This window comes from Pollachius pollachius (assembly GCF_949987615.1).
Source record: "Pollachius pollachius genome assembly, chromosome: 3".
NCBI lineage: Eukaryota > Metazoa > Chordata > Actinopteri > Gadiformes > Gadidae > Pollachius > Pollachius pollachius.
Window position 1 is genome coordinate 2,042,166 of NC_136936.1, and position 23,938 is coordinate 2,066,103.

General features: G+C 53.4%; 1 protein-coding gene across 2 annotated transcripts in view; it reads left to right on the plus strand.

Annotated features, from left to right (window-relative positions):
* The window catches only part of cux1b (cut-like homeobox 1b), a 69,243-nt gene that overhangs the window by 34,829 nt on the left and 10,476 nt on the right, over positions 1–23,938 (plus strand). The window contains exons 9-21 of one of the 2 annotated variants that reach the window (XM_079731984.1): positions 7,511–7,559; positions 8,337–8,441; positions 9,073–9,273; positions 11,369–11,427; positions 11,756–11,798; positions 12,293–12,389; positions 14,240–15,046; positions 17,460–17,543; positions 18,121–18,222; positions 18,519–19,054; positions 19,162–19,303; positions 21,268–21,558; positions 21,791–21,979. In XM_079731984.1, the coding sequence (XP_079588110.1) occupies positions 7,511–7,559; positions 8,337–8,441; positions 9,073–9,273; positions 11,369–11,427; positions 11,756–11,798; positions 12,293–12,389; positions 14,240–15,046; positions 17,460–17,543; positions 18,121–18,222; positions 18,519–19,054; positions 19,162–19,303; positions 21,268–21,558; positions 21,791–21,979 (2,705 nt within the window). The remainder of the gene's footprint in view (positions 1–7,510; positions 7,560–8,336; positions 8,442–9,072; positions 9,274–11,368; positions 11,428–11,755; positions 11,799–12,292; positions 12,390–14,239; positions 15,047–17,459; positions 17,544–18,120; positions 18,223–18,518; positions 19,055–19,161; positions 19,304–21,267; positions 21,559–21,790; positions 21,980–23,938) is intronic. The other variant, XM_079731985.1, reaches the window with a different exon arrangement.

Consider the following 23,938-nt stretch of genomic DNA (forward strand, 5'->3'; position numbering starts at 1 on the left):
TCCCCTGAGTGTCGAGGTTTCCCTGAGCAAGGCACCTCACTCTTAACTGCTACTGACGAGCTGGCTGTTATTTAGCGCTCTTATTTAGAAAGCTTCTTCCAGGAGGAAGAAACATTTAAAATAAGAGCCCTTTTTGATTCCTGGTCTTTCTAAATAAGAGCCCTTTTGCTTTCTGGTCTTTATAGTTAAGAGCCCTTTTTGCTTTTTTTGTGGCCCAAACATGAAGTCAATGAAGCGGGTATCAGTTACCCTAGACTATAAAAACATACACTTTCAGATGTAGACTATGTGCTATGTATGTTATTTCCTGATCCACTGTTGCTTCTCTCCATACATTCCAGAGCTGGTTGTGAGGATGTGGCCCCAGTCTGTCTTTTACAGCCTGAGTGGTTAAAAGTTGGGCGGGGCCGGTTTGTTGAAATAAAACGCACTTAGGAAGGCCAGTGGATCATTCCATTGGCACTTTTATTGATCCACACGCTGCTGAGCTAAACATATTGTCTCTTTCCCTTCCTGTGGACAGACAGACAGACAGACAGACACACACACACACACACACACACACACACACACACACACACACACACACACACACACACACACACACACACACACACACACACACACACACACACACACACACACACTCTCTCTCCAACAGCTGTTTTAACTCGCCCTGCCACTGAACTTCACACCAATGGCACCCGTGTCCACCCAACGCTCTGTAAACTTCAAGCGTTTCTGTAAAAACACGTACATAACTAGTCCTGGTTCCGCCAGCACCACAGAGTTGTTGATGTGGGTCACTCCAAGACCAGAGGCTTGCAGGACCGTGCGGGGGGGGGGAAGGGGAAGGGGGCGTGGCCTAACCAGTCGAGCCACCATGTCTATTGATCTAAGATGGCGTGTGTGAGGATGCAAACAGCTTTTTCATGTCGGCACTCTCTGCTGTAAAGTAGCACTCTTGCCGTATCCAGACTCCCACACATCCCTCAGGCCACTGCCACAGAGCAAACAGAACCACGCCATTCTCTGTAATCTTAATATTGACAGAATTAACTGAACAGGAAACCGCGAGTCTTCCTCGAACCTTGTACGTCCGTGCGTGTCCACAGATGGACGTTTTCCACGAACCAAGTGCAGCTCTTCTAAACCCCCCCCAGATCGGATCTGTCCGACCCACGGCCGTGCCTTTTGCCTCGCTGTGTTGCCGCGGCCCCGGCCCTCTCTCTACACACACTGTGGTAGGGATTCGCCCCACCCCCCCGACCTGCGGTCTCCATTAACCGCCTTGTCCCATTGATTGGCTGGTAAAAGCAGATCGATGGCTCTGCTCCTCACAGGCCCCTTCTCTGCTGCCTTCGCTCTCCTACCTGTTACATGGCACCGCTCTGTGTGTGTGTGTGTGTGTGTGTGTGTGTGTGTGTGTGTGTGTTTGTGTGTGTGCGATTGCCTTGCCACTTCATGTGGCCGTGCGTGTGTGTGTGTCTGTGTGTGTGTGAGAGAGAGCATAAGGAGGTGAGAGTGAAGAAGGACGCGGCCAGTGAAAAGATCATACATACAGTATAATGGTATTGATTATACGAATCGATTGGGGTTGTAGTCTCTCTCGGAGCCCCTCCCCTCCTCGCGCCCAGATCCTTCTCCCCTCCTCTCTGCTCCTCTTGTCCAGCCCAACACAACCAGGATGGGTTTGAGAAAGACCCCCACTCCCTCTCTGAGACTAATAGGCACATGGCCGCCCACACAAACACAAACACACGCACACAGACAGAGTCAGGCACGCACGTGCGCACACACACAATCACAGGCACAAACCATGCACAAGCTGCACGCACGCACACAAACACAAAGTCAGGCACACGCGTGCACACACAAACACAGGCTCAATCACAATCACACACCGCGCTCACAAACACAAACACCGGCACACACATGCCGCACGAACACACAGGAACAATCGCACACATGCCCCGCGCGCACGCACGCACACACACACACACGCGCACGTACACACACACACACACACACACACACACACACACACACACACACACACACACACACACACACACACACACACACACACACACGGGGGCCCGAGGCACCCGGGTCCTTCGCTATGTGGCGTGCTGTGATCTGAAATTTTAATGCAACGCTTTAAAGCCCACAGTAACCCCCCCCCCCCAGAGTCCGGCCCCCGTTTACTGCTTGGCTGAGCAGAGAGCCAGAGCCCGGCTCCAAAGCACGTTAACCCTTCGCTGGCCTGTGACTCGCCGTTTAAAAAATACATGTATGGAGGTGTTCCATGTCTATAATCTATATATCTATAGATATAGATCGATAGATGAATAGAAAAATACATTTATGTAGATGTTCTCTCTCTCTGTCTATTTCTATATATCTATAGATATAGATAGATAGATGAATAGAAAAATACATATATGTAGATGTTCTCTCTCTCTGTCTATTTCTATATATCTATAGATATAGATCGATAGATGAATAGAAAAATACGTATATGTAGATGTTCTCTCTCTCTGTCTATTTCTATATATCTATAGATATAGATAGATAGATGAATAGAAAAATACATGTATGGAGATGTTCTATGTCTATAATCTATATATCTATAGATATAGATAGATAGATGAATAGAAAAATACATACATGTAGATGTTCTCTCTCTCTGTCTATTTCTATATATCTAGATATAGATAGATAGATGAATAGAAAAATACATGTATGGAGATGTTCTATGTCTATAATCTATATATCTATAGATATAGATAGATAGATGAATAGAAAAATACATATATGTAGATGTTCTCTCTCTCTGTCTATTTCTATATATCTATAGATATAGATCGATAGATGAATAGAAAAATACGTATATGTAGATGTTCTCTCTCTCTGTCTATTTCTATATATCTATAGATATAGATAGATAGATGAATAGAAAAATACATGTATGGAGATGTTCTATGTCTATAATCTATATATCTATAGATATAGATAGATAGATGAATAGAAAAATACATACATGTAGATGTTCTCTCTCTGTCTATTTCTATATATCTAGATATAGATAGATAGATGAATAGAAAAATACATGTATGGAGATGTTCTATGTCTATAATCTATATATCTATAGATATAGATAGATAGATGAATAGAAAAATACATACATGTAGATGTTCTCTCTCTGTCTATTTCTATATATCTATAGATATAGATCGATAGATGAATAGAAAAATACGTATATGTAGATGTTCTCTCTCTGTCTATTTCTATATATCTATAGATATAGATCGATAGATGAATAGAAAAATACATATATGTAGATATTCTCTCTCCCTCTATGCCTTTATATCTATAGATATAGATCGATAGATGAATAGAAAAATACATATATGTAGATGTTCTCTCTGTCTGTGTCTATATATATCTATATGTATAGATACATGTATATATATCTATACATATTGATAGTTGGACGAATATATATGGAGTTATATAGATATATATATATAGATATTGAGGGATAGAATAGTTGTACACGTGTATATAAAAGCATGGATATTATCCATTCTGGTAAAACACACACACACACACACACACACACACACACACACACACACACACACACACACACACACACACACACTTAGAACTTCAGTTTCCACTAAGGAGGACATTGCGTGACAAATCCCCACTGCATTTCGGTAATCTGCCTTTTAAAACACACACACACACACACACACACACACACACACACACACACACACACACACACACACACACCAAAATGTGGTCGATTTCTGCAGTCAGTGGGATGTTGAAGCTTTGGGGTGGGGGGGGGGGGGGGGGGGGGGGGGGGGCTTACACGAGGGGGGCAGCCCCCACTCTGTGAGGCACGGCCGGGGTCTGCTTGGCTGTACTCGCCCGTTTAGTCTCCGTTAAAGATTAATGATATATTGATCCCCGACTTTGGTGTGTGTGTGTGTGTGTGTGTGTGTGTGTGTGTGTGTGTGTGTGTGTGTGTGTGTGTGGCCGAGAGATTATTTTCGGTGCACAGGAATGTTCCACTATTTTAGGAAGCGGGGGGGCATTAAGAAGGAATATGGTTCCTCCTATCGGTGTTTATATTGAACGGCGCGGACACTCACCGAGGCAAGTGCTGCTGGAGCCGGGATGTCTTAGGAGACGAGGAAAGGAGGGAGGAGAGCTAGAGGGCAGGGAGCACGCTGAGGAGACGCCGGCTGGAGGGAAGACAGAAGGGATCAGGGAGCGATGGAGGAGGGAAAGACAAATCTAAATCAGGGAAGATCCTGCTGGCGTGGCGGACACGGCCGAGGGGAGGAGGGGGAGAGAGAGAGAGAGAGAGAGAGGGAGGGAGGGAGGAACAGGGGAGATGAAAGGAGGAAAGCAGAGGGAGATGTAGGGGGGGGGGGGGGAGGGAAGGAGGGAGAGGGTTGAAGAGACGATGGGGGGGCAGGCAGGCGAGGGCGAGAGAGGTTTGCCGAGAAAGGGAGCAAGGAGAGAGAGAGAGCGAGGCGATGATAAGAGATGAAAAGGAGCGTCTGGCAGGCAGGAAGTACAGTAGGGGCTCCGCGGCTGATGGCTCACCCCTCCAGCAGCCCCCCCGCCCGGCTGAGGGCTCACCCCCCCCACTGCCCCCCCCCCCCCCCCCGCCCGGCTGGTGGCTCAAACCTCCACCGGTCCCATCGCCCGCGCTGATGTCACCGCACATACCCGCAGAGACCCGGCTGCAAATCAACGTGCGTGCGTGCCTGCGTGCGTGCGTGCGTGCGTGCGTGCGTGCGCGTGTGCGTGTGTGCGTGCATTATCCTCTCTGACACACATCCCTGCGTGCTCTCATGCTCCTCCTAGTGGCTGTGTTGTGTCACTGGCTTATTACACACGATGGCAGCAACAAAAACAGAAATTCAGCGATACTACACCGTTATGTAGCATCACTGACACGCAGCGCTGAATAAATACATTCAAGGGCTGCCGGTCCGTCTGCAGCGACTGACTGACTGACTGACTGACTGTATCAGAATATGTAGAAAATCCACTGCCTGTGATCTCCTCTGGCACTGGGCTCCTAGCTTTCCCTCTTTATAATTCCCCAAATACAGCCAAATCCAGAGGTTATTTAAGAGGACTTTGCACATCTGTACTTTGATTAAACAGGCTGGTTGGACGCCGCCGGTGCCTGTACGTGATGCTAACACACAGACACGTACGTGATGCTAACACACAGACACGTACGTGATGCTAATACACAGACACGTACGAGATGCTAACACGCGTACGTGATGCTAACATACGCATACGTAATGCTAACACACGCGTACGTGATGCTAACACACACACGTACGAGATGCTAACACACGGATACATGATGCTAACACACGCGTACGAGATGCTAACACACGTGTACGTAATGCTAACACACGCGTACGTGATGCTAACACACACACGGACGTGATGCTAACACACGTGTACGAGATGCTAACACACGTATACGAGATGCTAACACACACACGTACGAGATGCTAACACACACACGTACGAGATGCTAACACACAGACACGTACGAGATGCCAACACACGCGTACGTGATGCCAACACATGCGCACGTGATGCCAACACACGCGCACGTGATGCCAACACACGCGCACGTGATGCCAACACACGCGCACGTGATGCCAACACACGCAAACGTCCGTACGCACGTGATGCTAACACACGTGCGCGCGTGCGTGATGCTAACACGCGCGTACGTGATGCTAACACACACGTTCATGATGGTAACAAGTGCGTATGTGATGCTAGAACGCACGTAGCGAGAGATGCCGCAGAGTGCGTGCTAGCATGCAGGGGTCTCGGCACTGCGCGGCTTAGGACGGGATAAAGGAGGAGTGGACGGTCGGCGGTCCATTGTGCTTCAGATCCACAGCAGGGCCTTTGAAACGTAGCGGGGAGAGGGAGACAAAGAGAGAGTGGAGGAGGAGAGCTGCACTCTCCCCAGCCCACAGCCGCGTTCTGTTTGCTGCATCGCCTGTGGCTCCGTGTTGACCTAATATCAACTGTGTCTGTTTTGTTAAACACGTTCACCGAATCACCGGGACATCACTGGAGAATGCGCATATTTTTCATGCGAACGCACACGCGCATAATCGCGCACACACGGACGCATACGCGGAAACACACACACGGGCTCACACACACACACACACACACACACACGGGCACACACACACACAGCAGCGTGGGTGTGGGTGATGGAGTTCAGGATCAGTAGATTAAGGAGGACTCGGAGGGGACTAATGGAGCCGTCGATGCCTGCTCCCCCCCTCCCCACAACCCCCCCCCCCCCCCCCCCCCCCGCTCGCTTTATAAGCGTTTTTAAGTGTTTTCTTGTGTGAGCGTTGAGTACACGAACGGAGCACTCACACGCAGGGCTTGTACGTTATTCCTCCTCGCTTTTTGATATTTCACACCCCCGACGCGGAGTAATGAGGGTATTCAGAGCCCGTCCCTGCCTCCCACTGTCATCAACGCTGCCTCACACACGCCCCAGTCTGCTATGATACATGCGGTTTGATTTACACACGCCCCAAATTAATTAACAGGATCATAATTTTGCCAATTAAGCAAATTGCGCTGTATAACCTATAATTGGACACTAGTTTAACCAAGAGGGCGGATGGGTGTGTGTGTGTGTGTGTGTGTGTGTGTGTGTGTGTGTGTGTGTGTGTGTGTGAGTCTGCATGTTTGCTGACGTGTGCGCACTCAAACAAGTGCTTCTCTGCAGACGATTGTGTTCACGCTTTGTGAACACAATCGAATTGAACACAACCCGACTCCTCGTCTCTGTCTGTCTGACGTCCGCGTCAGACAGACAGAGACGAGGAGTCGGGCAGGCCTCCCAGAGAGACGGATACCAACAGCTAACGGATACCAACAGCTAACCTTTAGTTGCACTGAGTTCAGTCAGAGGCAGGTTGTGAAGATGCGTCCGGCTAACAAGTCAGAGGTAAACCGCGACCTGCCTCTAGACCATTAGGCAGACACAATCACAGCGCTTCATGGCAGATTAGTGCACTGTATTAGGATTTATAGCTCTATTAGTGTAATCCCTCTGTTTTAGAGTGGCCTAGGCTAAGGGGCTTACACGTACACACACACACGCCCGCACACACACAGCCACGTGCGCACACAAACACACACTCTTAAATACATGTATGCACGCATCCTGGCAAGCTGCTTGGTTTATAGAGTACACACAATCAATGGATTAAGGTGAAATCTAGATGGCAGCTTAATGGACACGACACACACAAAGCATTCATATTCCAACCCTGACCTAACTAACGGACCCACAATGCACCGCGGCCCTTAAGCCCAGCGGGCGTGCTGTAGAACAGGGATGGCGTGATCGCTGTGTGCCTTCTGTTGACCTGTGGATCTGTGATCTAACTCGCATTGTCTTCCTCAGGGCTGACGAGATCGAGATGGTGATGACAGACCTGGACCGAGCCAATCAGGTGCGAGGAAATGCAATGTTTGTGTGCACGGTTAAAAGACAAAAATGTAACCCGCATAAAATGTGCTGTTAAATATGATTTATTTGAAAAAGTATATCATAACGGTAAAATATCTGTGTGAATTTGGTTGTAATAGATGTTTGTTGAAGAAGCCTTCCGGTGTGTGTATCCAGACTTAGGGGGGCATGAGCCTGATAAACTCGGGTATCCACAGTGAAAACACTGCTATTGGCCGTGCATGCTAATGAGACACCTACTCAGCCCCGCTAACCTTAATAAGCCCCCCCGGCCCGCCGTCGCCGCTGCGTGGAGAATATTCCGGTGCTATTTGTTAATGCCATTATTGTTAGCTCTGGTTATTAGCCGAGGAGTCTGATTTGGGGCTGGGGGGTGATGGGGTATGGCGGGGACATGTGATGCTAATGCTAGCCTGGAGCTCCGTGCCGGCTGTAAGGCCACACACAAACCCTTTTCACACTCCTGATGTGAGGCTCAGCGGGGATGACAGCCCGGCCTCCGGCCTCCTGCCTCCGCCTCGCACGGAGGAACCGGGGAACGGCGTTCTGCTGTTTGGTTTTAATGCGACGAAGGCTGTAACGCCGGGGCAGTGGACAAACAATCCTCAATATGGAGACGGTCACGGTCTGGCCATCTCGGAGGCAGCGGCATGACGCCTGTCCTCCACAGAACCACGCCAGCTCGGCCGCGCAGGAAGTACCCAGAGTCTCCCTCCTCCTCCTCCTCCCTTCCTAAACTCCTCCTCTTCCTCCCATCCAGAGAGCAGAAGCAGCCCAACGGGAGGCGGAGTCACTGAGAGAACAGCTGACCCTCACCAACCAATCCATGCAGCTCGCCGGCCACATCAACACAGACTCCGACACGGTAACCCTCAGCGTTGATTGATTGATCGGCCGCGTGACAGGCCCCGAGATGAATTGATCGGTTCTCTGGGCCGATAACTAAAGGTGTTGTTTCTGTCTCAGTCTGAGCTCGGGATCATTGATCACTTTTTGTATTGACCTTCGCGGTCTGGCATTTGGAGCATTATTAAAGTATCGATTGATCGCCCGGTTGCAGTATTGACATTTACAGCAGGCTGCAGAGGCTTCTACGATGGAAGATTGCTTTATCGATCGCCGGATTATTTTTAGGCTTGTGGCAGCAGACTTAGAGAACGGCTCATGCTAAGAAGTCACTCCTATTGATCTTAAGAGGAGGGTTCTTTTGATCGGTTGATTGATTAACTATGGCTATTGATTATTGATCCGAGCTAATCAAAGACTACCAATCAACTGTCCCTTAAGTCAAGAAGCCGGCGGCAGCAGAGGCATCTATCGAACTATTGATCGATCGCTTTTCCGTCCTATATCGTCCTTTCCATCGAGCCTTTCATTGGTCCAACGACTTTAAACCGGAATGTCCGGCCGTTAAACCTGATCTCACACGGTCACATGACCGCGGTGGCTCCGCCCACGTCGACGGACCTCTGACAGATGATGCGGTGTGTTGACAGGAGGCGGCGGCGGCAGGGGGGACGGACACGGCCTCCCGCTCCAGCCTGGAGGCGGAGCTGGGGGCGAAGGACCGGGAGACGGTCCAGCTGGTGGAGGACGTGCAGAGACTGCAGGCCAGCCTGAGCCGGCTCAGGGAAAGCACCGGTACCCAGATCAGCCAGCTGGAGCAGCAGCTCAGCACCAAGACCCTGAGCCTCAAGGTAGGAGCCCCGGGCCCGGGTCTGCGTCTCCGGGGGGGCTCAAAGGGTTTGGGGATCGTTTGGGTCCATGAAATGCGTCCATGAGCCTCGAGGTAGGCCTGGAGGCCAGAGGGGTAGGCCCGGAGACACACGGGGGCCGCGGGCACGGCCATGGGTCTGTATCACTGAGGGGTTCAAAGGGTTTGGGTCTCGAGTAGGGGTGGGAGTCACAGGGTACCTCACCATACGATGCTTCGTACATGGTATCACGCGATAACGATGATGGCGCGATGCAGCCATTCTGAGATCATCAATATATTGTTGGAAGATCCTATAACGATACATCATGAGATGTGTCTAACGATCAAAGCCAAATGCACGTTGAAAAGGTAAATTGGTGGATTTTGGTCTTTATTCACGGTCCAAACTACGTTTTTTAAGTTACTTGTTTGGCTAGTAAACGTCTGTTCAGGTTTTCTTCATTCATGTGTTGAGCGCTACATCGAGGAGCATTATTTTATTAATTGAAATATCGATATTTGGAAAAATGTATATATGTTTTTATGTAAATATTATTTATTTTGCATTTTTCTGCTTTATTCATGAAGATTTAGATGGAAATAAACGTATCGATCCAAATATCGATATTTCAATTAATAAAATTGAAATATCGTATGTATATACTATATGTTAGGGCTGTAGCCATACACCAACTCACAATTCGGTTTGTATCACGTTTTTTGACCCACGGGTCGATACATCTCACGATTTTTTTCAAGTAATTTATTTAAATAACACTTGTATAACAATTAACTTAATGTAACATTTAATAACAAATAATTTGGACCGCAACAAAATAAATAAATAAATAACCAAAGATTGCAGTTGGAGGATGCTTGCAGGTAGGCAGAAAAATCCTCAACTAGTTTTGTGGTTTAGGCTTACGTATTTTAAAGTATTAATGTCCAATAAATAATAGTAATTTGAATAGTTTGGTAGCACTAACCAGCGTTCCCTCTAGAAAAAACGGTGCCGGTCAAAGTGACCTGCATAAGTTTCGTTTTCCAGACATATTGATGATATGCCGGTCAAATATCCTATTATCTTTTCTTATTAGGCTATGTAGCTTTAATAATGACCTAATCATTCCGTATAGAATGCAACATGTTTAAAAGCCTAACTTTCAAATAGATGGGAAAAAACATGAATGTCTGATTCGCAATTACGAGGCATAGTGTTGCAAATAACATCTGTGTGTGCGCAAGAATGGCAGTGTGTCTGTGTGTTTGTGTGAGTGACGTCAAAGAGTGAGTGGTAGCGTGTGTGTGTGTGTGTGTGTGTCAGTCTAGTGAAGAAACAAACGAGTCCGGTTGTGTGTAAGAATGAAGTACCCAGCCTGTCAAGAATCGGTGGCCGCTTCATTCCGACCTATAAGCAGACCAACTGCCGGTCAAAGCTCATAAAATACTCGAGACAGGGATCACACAGGCTATTTTCGCGCGCTTGGCCCACTCTGGATAAATGTCGTTCATATCGCATATGAGGACTTCGCAGGCTGTGGAGAAATGTAATCCTCCGTAGCCACGGAGCGCTGTCATCACAGCGAGGGCATCTCGTCGTAGACTTACGGCATCGATAAGAGGAGCGGTGTCAGCAGACACAGAGATACAATTTTGTCGGACATTTTATTTTTCCGGACAACGGAAACCCTGGCACCAACAGCTCATATAATGTGGCTGGATCCGGACCGGAAGGATAATAGGAGTTAGAAAGGGCGTGTCGTGCTTCTGCCATCTCACTCCGCCAGACAGGTTTGTGTCTCTGAGTGTCACGAGTTCGGTTTCGATACGCATATCGTTACAGCACTAATATATATATATCGATATTTAGCGCCAGTGTATCAATTCCCGTATCGAACGAAGAAGGGCGATGATATACCGCCTTATCGATACTTTGTCCCCCCCTCTTATGAGCGGGCCTCTGGCCCGGGTTGCTCCGCCGCAGCGCAGCCTGTGGGCCCCGCTGAAGGACTGACAGCTCATATAATGTGGCCCCGCTGAAGGACGGTTGTGAAGGTTTTGTCCACACGACCGACCGGTGGTTTTGTTCCCTTCAGGAGCTGGAGGAGAAGCTACTGAAGCAGGCCGACTATGAGGAGGTCAAGAAGGAGCTGAGGTGGGCCGTCTGTCTGTCTGTCTGTCTGTCTGTCTGTCTGTCTGTCTGTCTGTCTGTCTGTCTGTCTGTCTGTCTGTCTGTCTGTCTGTCTGTCTGTCTGTCTGACCGATATCAATGCACTGGGCAATTTATGGAATGCTTCTGCAGTAAGCCTGATGTTTGACTTCCAACCATCTCAATTAGACCTATTCAACGTATAGCTTCTTTGTGAGCGTGATGCTCTTGATAATGGAATGCACCCCTCCTGGGCTGGCGTCCAGTTCTGTGGTACCCATGCGTTTGGATGTATAAGGGAGTATATAACAGGCGTCTCTCTCTCTCCCCCCAGCATCCTGAAGTCCATGGAGTTCGGCCCGTCAGACTCTGTGCAGGTAACGGCGACCACGTCAGCCCCTCAGTAGGGCTGACGTCTGTGTGCATTGAGTTTCCTCTAATCTGCGTCTATAGAATCACTATTAAACATAATGCAATCCTCCCGGAGGATTTCCATTTACGTTCAGGGCGTTTAGCAGAGGCTTTTATCCAGCGCGACTTACAATAAGTACATTTGTCAGAAGAAAGATAACACTATACGGCTGTGGGTACAGTAAGGATGTTCATAGAACCAAGTGCCAACCAAGCACTAACAATTGCTAGGTGAACCCCATTCCCCGTATGCAGCAGAGACAGCTAGAATGAGACGCTACACAATGCTAAGTGCTACCGCTAAGTGCCAGGACGTACAACACACAATAAGTGCGTAAGAGAATCCTTGTACCGGAGAATCGCGGGCCCAGTAAACCCCCAGGATGTGTATTGGAACCAGAGGGGGAGTGTGATGTTTACCGGGGCTCTGGCGGTGTGTCTGTCGCGCCCGGTTGACCAGGATTCCTCCAAGCCCCTGGAGGTTCTGCTGCTGGAGAGGAACCGGAGCCTTCAGTCGGAGAGCGCCTCTCTGCGCATCGCCAACACCGAGCTCAGCGGTAAGTCAGGCTTATTATCACCTAGGGGGGGATTTGGTCCCAGCCCGTGGGCTCGATGGCAAGCGTACCAGGGTGTGGGTCTCACCAGTACGCTGCTACAAGGATTAGAGTTGTTCCTAAAGTACCTAAAATGTAGTATCGGGTATCGGCGAGTACGCAAATCTGTGCCGATCCGATACCATCACATTACTAGGTCCTTTACTACAAAGGGAAAGAACATAAACACTGCAGAGTTGTGCTGTGTTCGTTAACGGTTTGAGGTGGAAAGTCGGAAGAACATGGGTGCGCAGGCTTAACTACAAGAATACAAATGTTCTTTTATAATTATAGACTATAAATGTGTTGACAGTAAGTGAACCAACTACTGTACTACTACGGTCATCGTAAGAGAACCCTTCAATAAGAACAAGTGCTGTCAGTAGTCACAACGCTAGAGGCTGTATCGGTATATACTCGTATCGGCCGATACTCAAGTTCAGGAATTGGAATCGGGAAGGGAAAAAGGGTATGGGAACATCTGTAACAAGGATCTGGTCCACACGGTGTGTCTCTGTGGAAGGCTAGGAGAGCAGGATGGGATCTGAGAGTAGAACAGACAGGAACCAACAACTCTTTCTCTGAGAACACGTCCTCTCTGCGCCCCAGACTGGGACCTCCCCGTCTTTGCTCTTTGTGCTCTGCTGTGGACCATCTGTCTGTTTCTCAGACCGGCACACCTCTCAAAACTCCTTCACATTCTGGACGACAGACCAGAGGGTTGCAGCGTTGCAGGGAATAAATGATTGATTCAATGAAACCGAATTTCCCCCAAAAAAATGCGTGCAGGAATCGAGCGCAAACTAAAGCGGGGACGTAGAGATGGAGGAGGTAGAAAGGAGGGCACTCTGTTCCCGGCTGAGCCCTCTCTCTCCCGGACGCTCCTTGGTTTGAAATGTCATGCCCGATTGCTTTAGGGTTGAATAGTTGAATAGCTATGAATTGATTAACATTCAGGGTAAGGGGAGTTTACTGTCTAACTCAATCATGTAAAATCTCCAACCGGCTATACACGCAGGAATAATGTTACCCAACCCCCACCCCCCACCCAGCCAGATGGCTGCTTACCCACCTCATGGTTTCCAGTGGAACCACTGGTCCGGGGCCAGGTACAGAAAATATAGTTCATGTGACATTTATGTCTGCGACAGCGGGCATTAAAAGCCTTCTGTAGCCTCGTGGAAAATCCTCGCCGCGCGGTAGTGACTAAGAGTGTCTCGTCCTCCGTCTGGGTCTGTCCTCGACCAGAGAACCTTTCTTTAATTGCTCCATTTATTTCAAGTGTCTTTCTCTTTTCTTTTTTTTTTTTTTTTGTTTTAAATATATGAACTGGAAAAAAAAAGCAATATGTTAATGTAATATCACTGATGTCTGATGCAAGCGCCCGCAACGTTACAGAAGAGGACTGCACACCATGTGCTGGTGATTCATGGATTTGGTTCTCCTGTCTGCTCTCTCTCCCTGTCTGCCTGAGAGGGGGAGAGGGAGAGAGACTACCAGCCTGAGCGCTGGTTCACTGTCACCCCATTGTTTTCCATGGTTGTATTTGTTTGTTTCCTTCCAGGCTGTTGCTCACAAGAAAGGTACAAATCACTAATGCATGGGCGTACTGTCATGGAGGGGGGGTTGGCAAAAGTAAAATAAATAAAACCTAAAGCAAAAAAAAGTTTTTTAATCTGGATAATACAAAAAAAAAAAGAATAAGGATTAAAACAACTTTTTTTTTAATTTATTTTTTTTCTCAATTTATTGAGCGAAACCCCCTTTTTTTGTTCACTCCCCATAATGCACGGTGTGTTTGACCTTTCTTGTAGGGCCAGCCGGAGGGAAAGGGACAGAGCAGCCCGCCACGAAGGAGGAGCCCTGTCCCCGCGAACCCCCACCCTCGCCCCCTCCGCCTCCGCCCTCCCTCTCCTCCTCCTCCTCCTCCTCCCAGCTCTTGCTCCCTCGCGTTCACTCCGACCCCCTCGGCTCCGGTGCCCCGACCTCCAACGACACGCACCCCTTCTCCCCCGCCGGCCTCGGCGCGGACTTCTACTCGCCCTCCTTCCCCCTGGTGGGGGGCAAGATGGCGCTGAGCTCTCTGCTGCAGCGCCAGCTCCTCCAGACCTTCTACTCCAAAGCGCTGCAGGAGTCGTCCGGCCTGCCCGCCGGGGCCCTGCTCTTCTCCCCCTTCTCGCCCACGCTGGGCTCCCTCCCCCCCTCCAACGCCGCCGCCGCCGCCGCCGTGCCCCTGGCGGCCAGCAGCCCCCAGCCGCCGCCCGCCAGCCCGGACGTGGCCACGGTCAACGGCGGCGGCGTGGCGTGCGGCGCCCCCTCCCCCTCCCCCAGCCACTCGGACACGGCCGGGGGCGGGGCCCCCCTGGACGGGGAGGACATGGACACGGCGGAGATCGCCCGGCAGGTGAAGGAGCAGCTGATCAAGCACAACATCGGGCAGCGGGTGTTCGGCCACTACGTGCTGGGCCTGTCCCAGGGCTCGGTCAGCGAGATCCTGGCCCGGCCCAAGCCCTGGAGCAAGCTCACCATCCGGGGCAAGGAGCCCTTCCACAAGATGAGGCAGTTCCTGGCGGACGAGCAGAACATCCTGGCCCTGCGCAGCATCCAGGGCCGGCAGAGAGGTGAGCGGCGGGCGGGGCTGCTCACTCCTGTGTGTGCGTGGGTGCGTGCGTGTGTTCAGTGTGCGTGTGTGTGTGTGTGTGTGTGTGCATATGTCTGGCCCCTGTATATTGCTATTGATCCGCTTGTCAATAAGGACTCGCTTCTTATTATTCTCTTCCCTCCCGTCCGCGGCCACACCTGTGTGCTCTGAGCGAGGGCCTAGTCGCACACTGACCCTGGGGGGGCCCCTCCCCCCCGATCCATACTGAAACCTTTCACCGATCCATGGTATTGACCCTGGGGGGGCAGGGGGGGTGCGGGGGGCACCGTTTAACGGCGGGGGGATTCGATTAGCCGGCTTCTGCTTTTGTTAGCGCATCGCGGCGTTTGTGATGGAGGGAGATCTCGGAGGCACGGACCCGGGGCCGCGTCTCAGGGCCTCGCGGCGCCGCGTCTCAGGGCCTCGCGGCGCCGCGTCTCAGGGCCTCGCGGGGCCGCGTCTCAGGGCCTCGCGGGGCCGCGTCTCAGGGCCTCGCGGCGCCGCGTCTCAGGGCCTCGCGGGGCCGCCGCCGCAGCGCTCGTGTTGGGCGTAACCACGGGCACGTCTGCTCCGCTCGATGGAGGGGGGCGGGGTCAGAGGTCAAAGGTCACCCCCGGTGGGACTTCTTATGCGAGTCGTGTTAAAAGACAGAAAGAATAGAGTATAGAGGGGCCACACAGCGTATAGAGGGGCCATACAGCGTGTAGAGGGGCCACACAGCGTATAGAGGGGCCACACTACGTATAGAGGGGCCACACTGCGTATAGAGGGGCCACACAGCGTATAGAGGGGCCACACTGCGTATAGAGGGGCCACACAGCGTATAGAGGGGCCACACAGCGTATAGAGGGGCCACACTGCGTATAGAGGGGCCACACTGCGTATAGAGGGGCCACACTGCGTATAGAGGGGCCACACTGCGTATAGAGGGGCCACACAGCGTATAGAGGGGTCACAGGGTATACAGGGGCCACAGCGTATAGAGGGGCCACACAGCGTATAGAGGGGCCACACAGCGTATAGAGGGGCCACAGCGTATAGAGGGGCCACACAGCGTATAGAGGGGTCACAGGGTATACAGGGGCCACAGGGTATAGAGGGGCCACACAGCGTATAGAGGGGCCACAGGGTATAGAGGGGCCACAGGGTATAGAGGGGCCACACAGCGTATAGAGGGGCCACAGCGTATAGAGGGGCCAAACAGCCTATAGAAGAGCCACACAGGGTATAGAGGGGCCACACAGGGTATAGAGGGGCCACACAGCGTATAGAGGGGCCACACAGGGTATAGAGGGGCCACACAGCGTATAGAGGGGCCACACAGCGTATAGAGGGGCCACAGCGTATAGAGGGGCCACACAGCGTATAGAGGGGCCACACAGGGTATAGAGGGGCCACAGCGTATAGAGGGGCCACACTGCGTATAGAGGGGCCAAACAGGGTATAGAGGGGCCACACAGCGTATAGAGGGGCCACACAGCGTATAGAGGGGCCACAGCGTATAGAGGGGCCACACAGCGTATAGAGGGGCCACACAGGGTATAGAGGGGCCACAGCGTATAGAGGGGCCACACTGCGTATAGAGGGGCCAAACAGGGTATAGAGGGGCCACACAGGGTATAGAGGGGCCACACAGCGTATAGAGGGGCCACAGCGTATAGAGGGGCCACAGGGTATAGAGGGGCCACACAGGGTATAGAGGGGCCACACAGCGTATAGAGGGGCCACAGCGTATAGAGGGGCCACACAGGGTATAGAGGGGCCACACAGGGTATAGTGGGGCCACACAGCGTATAGAGGGGCCACACAGGGTATAGAGGGGCCACACAGGGTATAGAGGGGCCACACAGGGTATAGAGGGGCCACACAGGGTATAGAGGGGCCACACAGCGTATAGAGGGGCCACAGCGTATAGAGGGGCCACACAGCGTATAGAGGGGCCACACAGGGTATAGAGGGGCCACACAGCGTATAGAGGGGCCACAGCGTATAGAGGGGCCACACAGGGTATAGAGGGGCCACACAGCGTATAGAGGGGCCACACAGCGTATAGAGGGGCCACACAGGGTATAGAGGGGCCACAGCGTATAGAGGGGCCACACAGCGTATAGAGGGGCCACAGCGTATAGAGGGGCCACACAGCGTATAGAGGGGCCACACAGGGTATAGAGGGGCCACACAGCGTATAGAGGGGCCACAGCGTATAGAGGGGCCACACAGGGTATAGAGGGGCCACACAGCGTATAGAGGGGCCACAGCGTATAGAGGGGCCACACAGCGTATAGAGGGGCCACACAGGGTATAGAGGGGCCACAGCGTATAGAGGGGCCACACAGCGTTTAGAGGGTCATAGAGGGGCCCCGCAGTAACGCGCTGTGTGTTGTTCCTAACAGAGGGCTCAGGCCAGCCCCAGCTTAGCAGAGTGTTTCAGGACGTCCCGAAGCGGAGAGCCCATTCTGAGGCACCCTCCCACCCAGGTGTGTCCCCCGGTCGCCGTGCCCCGCACGCTCTGTCGCCTGGCATGCTTCTGTGTCTGGGTGACGTGTACCCCTGTGTGTGTGTGTGTGTGTGTGTGTGTGTGTGTGTGTGTCCCCTGTGTACCAGTCGTTTGTCCCCGTCAGTGTGTCTTTGTGGTGTCGATGTGTTTGCCATAAAGCTGTGCTTGTGAGTCTGTGGGGGGGGGGGGCGTTCACACTGTGGGTGAGGCTGACGTCAGGAGCTCCATCTTCTGTCTGACTTTATGGCTCGTTTCTCTTTTTATTCGGTGGCTAGCGCTTTGCGGTGTGAGGCTCCCAGCTCGCGTGCATGTGTTGACGCTAGAGCGGGGTCACACCGCGAGGCCCCTCCGCCGGGCTCTGCCGCAGCACAGCTCTGCCGCAGCACAGCTCTGCCGCAGCACAGCTCTGCCGTACCGTGCTGTGATTGACAGCGGCCAGCCCGGCTCTCTGTACTGCGCCGGAAACGGCTGTTCACATGTCGTGAAGAAAAAGGGCGTCTTTGTGTTTTAACACGGGCTGTCTCCCCCTCTCTCCCCCTCTCCCCCGCTCTCTTAAGGCAACATCACGGCCCGGGTTCGAACCCCAGAAGCCAGCTCGGACGAGGCGATCAAGTCCATCCTAGAGCAGGCCAAGAGGGAGCTGCAGGTGCAGAAGGCCGGTGAGTTCCCGCCTCCACAAGCGTCCCGACGCGGCGTCTCCCCCAAGTGCAACATGACATTCACATTTAACACTCAGGGCGTTGACGCTTTTATCCAAAGAGACTCACAATCAGTACATTTGTCAGAAGAAAGAGAAACAACAATATGTCTCTGTCGGTGCAGTAAGGAAGTTCACAGAGCCAAGTGCCAAGCACTAACTATCACTAGGTTAACCCGTTCACCGTATACCACAGATAGCTAGGATAAGACGCTACACGATGAGCCTCCCGAGTGACTCTCCCCCTCTCTCCCCCAGACCTGTCCCACGGGCCCCCGTCCTACGGCGGTCTGAAGGGCGGCGGGGGCGTGAGCAGCGGCTCTGACGAGGCCATCCGCTCCATCCTGGAGCAGGCGCGGCGGGAGATGGAGGCGCAGCAGGCGGCCCTGGAGCCCCTCCTCAAGGCCTCCTCGTCCTCCTCCTCCTCGTCCCTGTCCTCGCTCTCCCACCAGAGGGACTTCATGGGCTCGCCGCTGGCCGCCACGCTGCCGCCCTACAACCCGCTGGCGCTGTCGCTGAAGAAGGCCCCGGGGGGGGGCCGCGTGGCCTCCTCCTCGCCCACCTCGCCCTCCCCCGTCCTGGACTTCAGCGCCGGCTCCGTGAAGCGGGAGCACCGGGGCTCCTCAGGGGCCGAGTCGCCCGCCGACGGGGCCCTGCGGCCGGGCCGGGGCTCGGGGGGCGGGGCCGCCGGCCACTGGAGGGAGCAGTGGTGGAGCAACATGCACGGGGACCCCCGGAGGAGCGTGTCTCTGCAGACGGGGGAGGACGGACACACCCCCGAGGACTCCAAAGAGGTGAGGACCTGGGAGGGGCCCGGCTGCTCCGCCGTCCCCGCGGGGCCGGGGGCCACTGCCTGGCGTGGGCTGGCTCTCGTCTAACACGCGCGCCCGTGTTGTTCCAGGGAATACTCAGCGACGGCCTGACCCGACCCAGGCAGTGGAACAAGCTGAGCCAGAGGAGCAGAGAGCCCTACCTCCGCATGCAGCTGTGGCTCAACGGCGACCAGGGCCAGAACACGCAGGCTCAGCAGGCACACAACCAAGGTACGGCCAGCGCACCGGCGCACCAGGCTGTCCCAACCGTCCATCACCATTACAATTATCATAGTTATTAGCCAGTCTAGCATAGGGTGACTACGGCGGCTAATTTTCACTTCTACTCCCACGCAATGCTCAATAAAACCTTGCTGCTTTACCAGTCCTCCACTCCCTCTACACACGCACGCACGCACACACTCGTACACACGCACACCCTCGCCTCCTCTTCCTCCTCCTCCTCCTCCTCCTCCTCAGTGCTGTGGCTGTGTCAGCTAGCAAGCTGCTGGTTTGTCATGTCATAGACAAGCTAGTGTTGCAGCACCAGATGGTGTGTGTGTGTCTGTGTGTGTACGTGTGTGAGTCTGCCTACGTGTGCGTTTTGTGTCTGTGCTAATGTGTGCGTGCGTGCATTAGTCAGAATGTGTGTATGCGTGTCTTTTAGCGTGTGTGTGTGTATGCGTGTCTTTTAGCATGTGTGTGTGTGTGTGTGTGTGCGCGTGCGTGTATTAGTGTGTGTCTGTGTATGTGTGTGTGGGTATGTGTGTCTGCGCAAGTATGTATGTGTGTCAGTGTGTGTGTGTCTGTGTCTGTCAGTGTGTATGCGTGTCAGTGTGCTTGTGTGTGTGTGTGTCAGTATGTGTGTGGGTGTGTGTGTGTGTGTGTACATGCATGCCTGCATGTGTTTCTCTTTCTCTCTGGGGGTGTAAACAGCAGCTAATGTACACTGACAGCTCCTCATGACTGCTCTGTTCCAGCCTGCTGCGCCGCTCTGCTTTAGGGGGCGGGGGGGTTGGGGGAAGAGAGGACAGCAGACAGAAAGCTCCCCGCTATACAGAAAGAGAGAAATCAGCGGCTCCACTGTTCCTGTTAATCAGCGGCTGGCTTGGTGTCACAGGCGCCAGATCGCTGCTTATTCAATTAAAGCCGTGCTATTGCAGCTAATGGGATCGCTTGTCGTTGTTTGCGTTGAGTGAAACGCACACCGCGTGGGGGGGGCTTCCTCGCCGCTTTCAGCCCGGCCCTCGTCCCCCTCCTCATCCTCGTCTTCCTCATCCTCGTCCTCCTCGTCTGCCTCATCCTCCTCCTCTCGCCCTCCTTCTCCTCCTGTTCCTCCCCATCCTCCTCCTCCACCTCCTCCTCCACCTCCTCCCCCCCTTCATCCTCCTCTTGCCCTCCTCCTTATCCTCTAGCTGTCCTCATCCTCCTCCTCCTCCTGGTCCTCCTCATCCTCCTCCTCATCATCTTCCTCCTCCTCATCTTCCTGTTCCTCCTCCTGGTCTTCCTCATCATCTTCCTCATCCTCCTCCTGTTCCTCCTATTCATCATCATCTTCCTCTTCCTCCTGGTCCTCCTCATCTTCCTCTTCCTCCTCCTGTTCCTCCTCCTCATCATCATCTTCCTCTTCCTCCTCCTCATCTTCCTCCTCCTCCTCCTCCTCCTCCTCATCATCTTCCTCTTCCTCTTCCTCCTCCTCCTCATCATCTTCCTCTTCCTCCTCCTGGTCCTCATCCTCTTCCTCCTCCTGTTCCTCCTCCTCCTCCTCATCTTCCTCCTCCTCCTCCTCTTCCTCCTCCTGGTCCTCCTCCTCCTTCTGTTCCTCCTCCTGATCCTCCTCCTGTTCCTCCTCCTCCTCCTCATCTTCCTCTTCCTCCTCCTGTTCCTCCTCCTCATCATCATCTTCCTCTTCCTCCTCCTCCTCATCTTCCTCCTCCTCCTCCTCCTCCTCCTGGTCCTCCTCATCATCTTCCTCTTCCTCCTCCTGGTCCTCATCCTCTTCCTCCTCCTCCTCTTCCTCCTCCTGGTCCTCCTCCTCTTCCTCCTCCTCCTCTTCCTCCTCCTGGTCCTCCTCCTCCTCCTGATCCTCCTCCTGGTCCTCCTCCTCATCTTCCTGTTCCTCCTCCTGCTCCTCATCTTCCTCTTCCTCCTCCTGGTCCTCCTCCTCATCCTCCTACTCCTCCTCTCGCCCCCAGAGGGAACGCCCAAGACGTCGGCCAGCTGTAGCCCCGCCCCCGAGTCGCCCCTGAGCTCAGCGGAGGAGTCGGTGAACGGCCTGCCGGGGGACCCGCTGGCGCCCCAGTCCTCCGGCGCCAAGCCCCCCTCCGAGGAGCCGTCGGGCGGGGAGTCCCAGCCCGGCACCCCCCTACCTCTACCGGGGCCCCACTCGGCCCTCAGCATCCAGGAGATGGTGGCCATGTCCCCGGAGCTGGACACCTACGTCATCACCAAGAAGGTCAAAGAGGTGCTCACCGACAACAACCTCGGTGAGCCCCCCTCCCCACCCCTCCACACCTTCTCAAGCCCCTTATAGCATCGGCCCCTCAAATAAGGGTCACTAGGGTTAGGTAGGACAGGGGACTGTCTGTTTGTCAGGGACAATATACTGAAGGCCTCGGCCACAATGAGAAGAGGTTACAATACGACTTGGTTTATAGCCTGGTTTGGTCCAGTCAGACCTCCCTGACCTCCATGCCCTCCCCTCTCGCCCCCCCCCAGGTCAGCGTCTGTTCGGGGAGAGCATCCTGGGGCTGACCCAGGGCTCGGTGTCCGACCTGCTGGCCCGGCCCAAGCCCTGGCACAAGCTGAGCCTGAAGGGCAGGGAGCCCTTCGTCCGCATGCAGCTGTGGCTGCAGGACCCGCACAGCGTGGAGAAGCTCATGGACATGAAGCGCCTGGAGAAGAAAGGTGGGTGGGGTCACGGTCGGCACCGGCTCCCAGCTGAAAGGTTGTGGGTTCGAGGTCCGGCGTTCACCTGGTATGCATGCCCCTGTAGCACATGCGCCTGGAGTCAGTTTAGGTCGATCAACGCCTCGCTCAACCACTCAATAGTAGCGCTGTTCCGATACCGATACCAGTCTCGAAAATTCCTCCGATACCTCCTAAAACGCGGTATCGGGTATCGGTGAGTACGCAAGTCTATGCGATACGATACCTTCACGTGAAATCATTTACTACAAGGGCAGAGAACATCACAAACAATGATTGATGATCACAAATGATCTAGTGCTGAAAAAAATAAAATGTAGACAGTAAGTGAATCGACCATACATTGCTGTCATCGTAAGATAACCCTTCAATAAAAACAAGTGCTGTTGGTGGTCACAATGCTAGAGGCTGTATCGGTACTCGATACTCCGATACTCAAGGTCAGGAATCTGAATTAGTATCGGGAAGGAAGAAATGGTATCGGAACGTCTCTACTAAATAGTCAACAGGAGACGAAACGGGTAGGGTCCGGTTCAAACAGCAGAGGAGGACGTCGGGTACCGGACACTAGGGAACAAACCCCGGTAACAGGGAACAGAACCCCCTGACACCAGGGAACAGAACCCCCGTACACCAGGGAACAGAACCCCCGTACACCAGGGAACAGAACCCCCGTACACCAGGGAACAGAACCCCCGTACACCAGGGAACAGAACCCCCGTACACCAGGGAACAGAACCCCCGTACACCAGGGAACAGAACCCCCGTACACCAGGGAACAGAACCCCCGTACACCAGGGAACAGAACCCCCTGACACCAGGGAACAGAACCCCCATACACCAGGGAACAGAACCCCCGTACACCAGGGAACAGAACCCCCGTACACCAGGGAACAGAACCCCCGTACACCAGGGAACAGAACCCCCGTACACCAGGGAACAGAACCCCCTGACACCAGGGAACAGAACCCCCGTACACCAGGGAACAGAACCCCCTGACACCAGGGAACAGAACCCCCCGTACACCAGGGAACAGAACCCCCCGTACACCAGGGAACAGAACCCCCGTACACCAGGGAACAGAACCCCCGTACACCAGGGAACAGAACCCCCTGACACCAGAGAACAGAACCCTGACCCCTATCCAATCGGGCTCCCCTTCTCAGAGCAGGGGACGGGTCCATGTCGGGGCGCCGCCTGTCCATTAGCCACGCACGCCCGCACACGCTCTGACCCCGACAGCAGGACAGGACGGCATGTGTGTGGCGTCCTCGCGGGATGTCAGTCCCCATCGCCCGCGCAGGCATCACGCGGGATATGAGATGTGACAGCTAGAGGTTCGCCGCCGGGGTTGGGGGGGGGGCTTACTCATACTCATCAGCACTCTTCATCACCGTCATCATCAACGTCCTAATCAACCGCGTCCGCGAGCGGCCGTCCCCCTGTTTGAGCGCTAGCTCCGCGGGCGCCGTGCTGTTGACGCTGCTCTGCTCGCTGATCGGTACCTCACGTATGTATAGACCTCTGAAGAATAAGTCCCGCCCCCGAGGCTCCCGGTTCCCTCGGTCAAATGACTATGGGAAATAACACAGCGTTTTTTTGAATGATAGTACGTAACAAACTCTCCCATGGACATTTGAACGAGGGAACCGGAGCCTCGGAGGCGGGACTTATTCTTCAGTCTATTGAGACGGGCGAAGCGGACCAGGACTCCGCCCCTTTCAGCCCCGCTGTCGCTCCCAACCCCGCACACAGAGCAGCCGTTAAACATGTGACCCGCGCGGCCAATAGGAGCGCAGCCGAGGGACCCAGGATCAGTTTAGCCTCCTGATAGCGAGTCCGGCACAAGGGTGGAAATAAAACACATCATGACCTTACCAGCAGTGGCTGGCGGGGCTGTTACCACACCACCACCACCACCACCACCAACACCCCCTC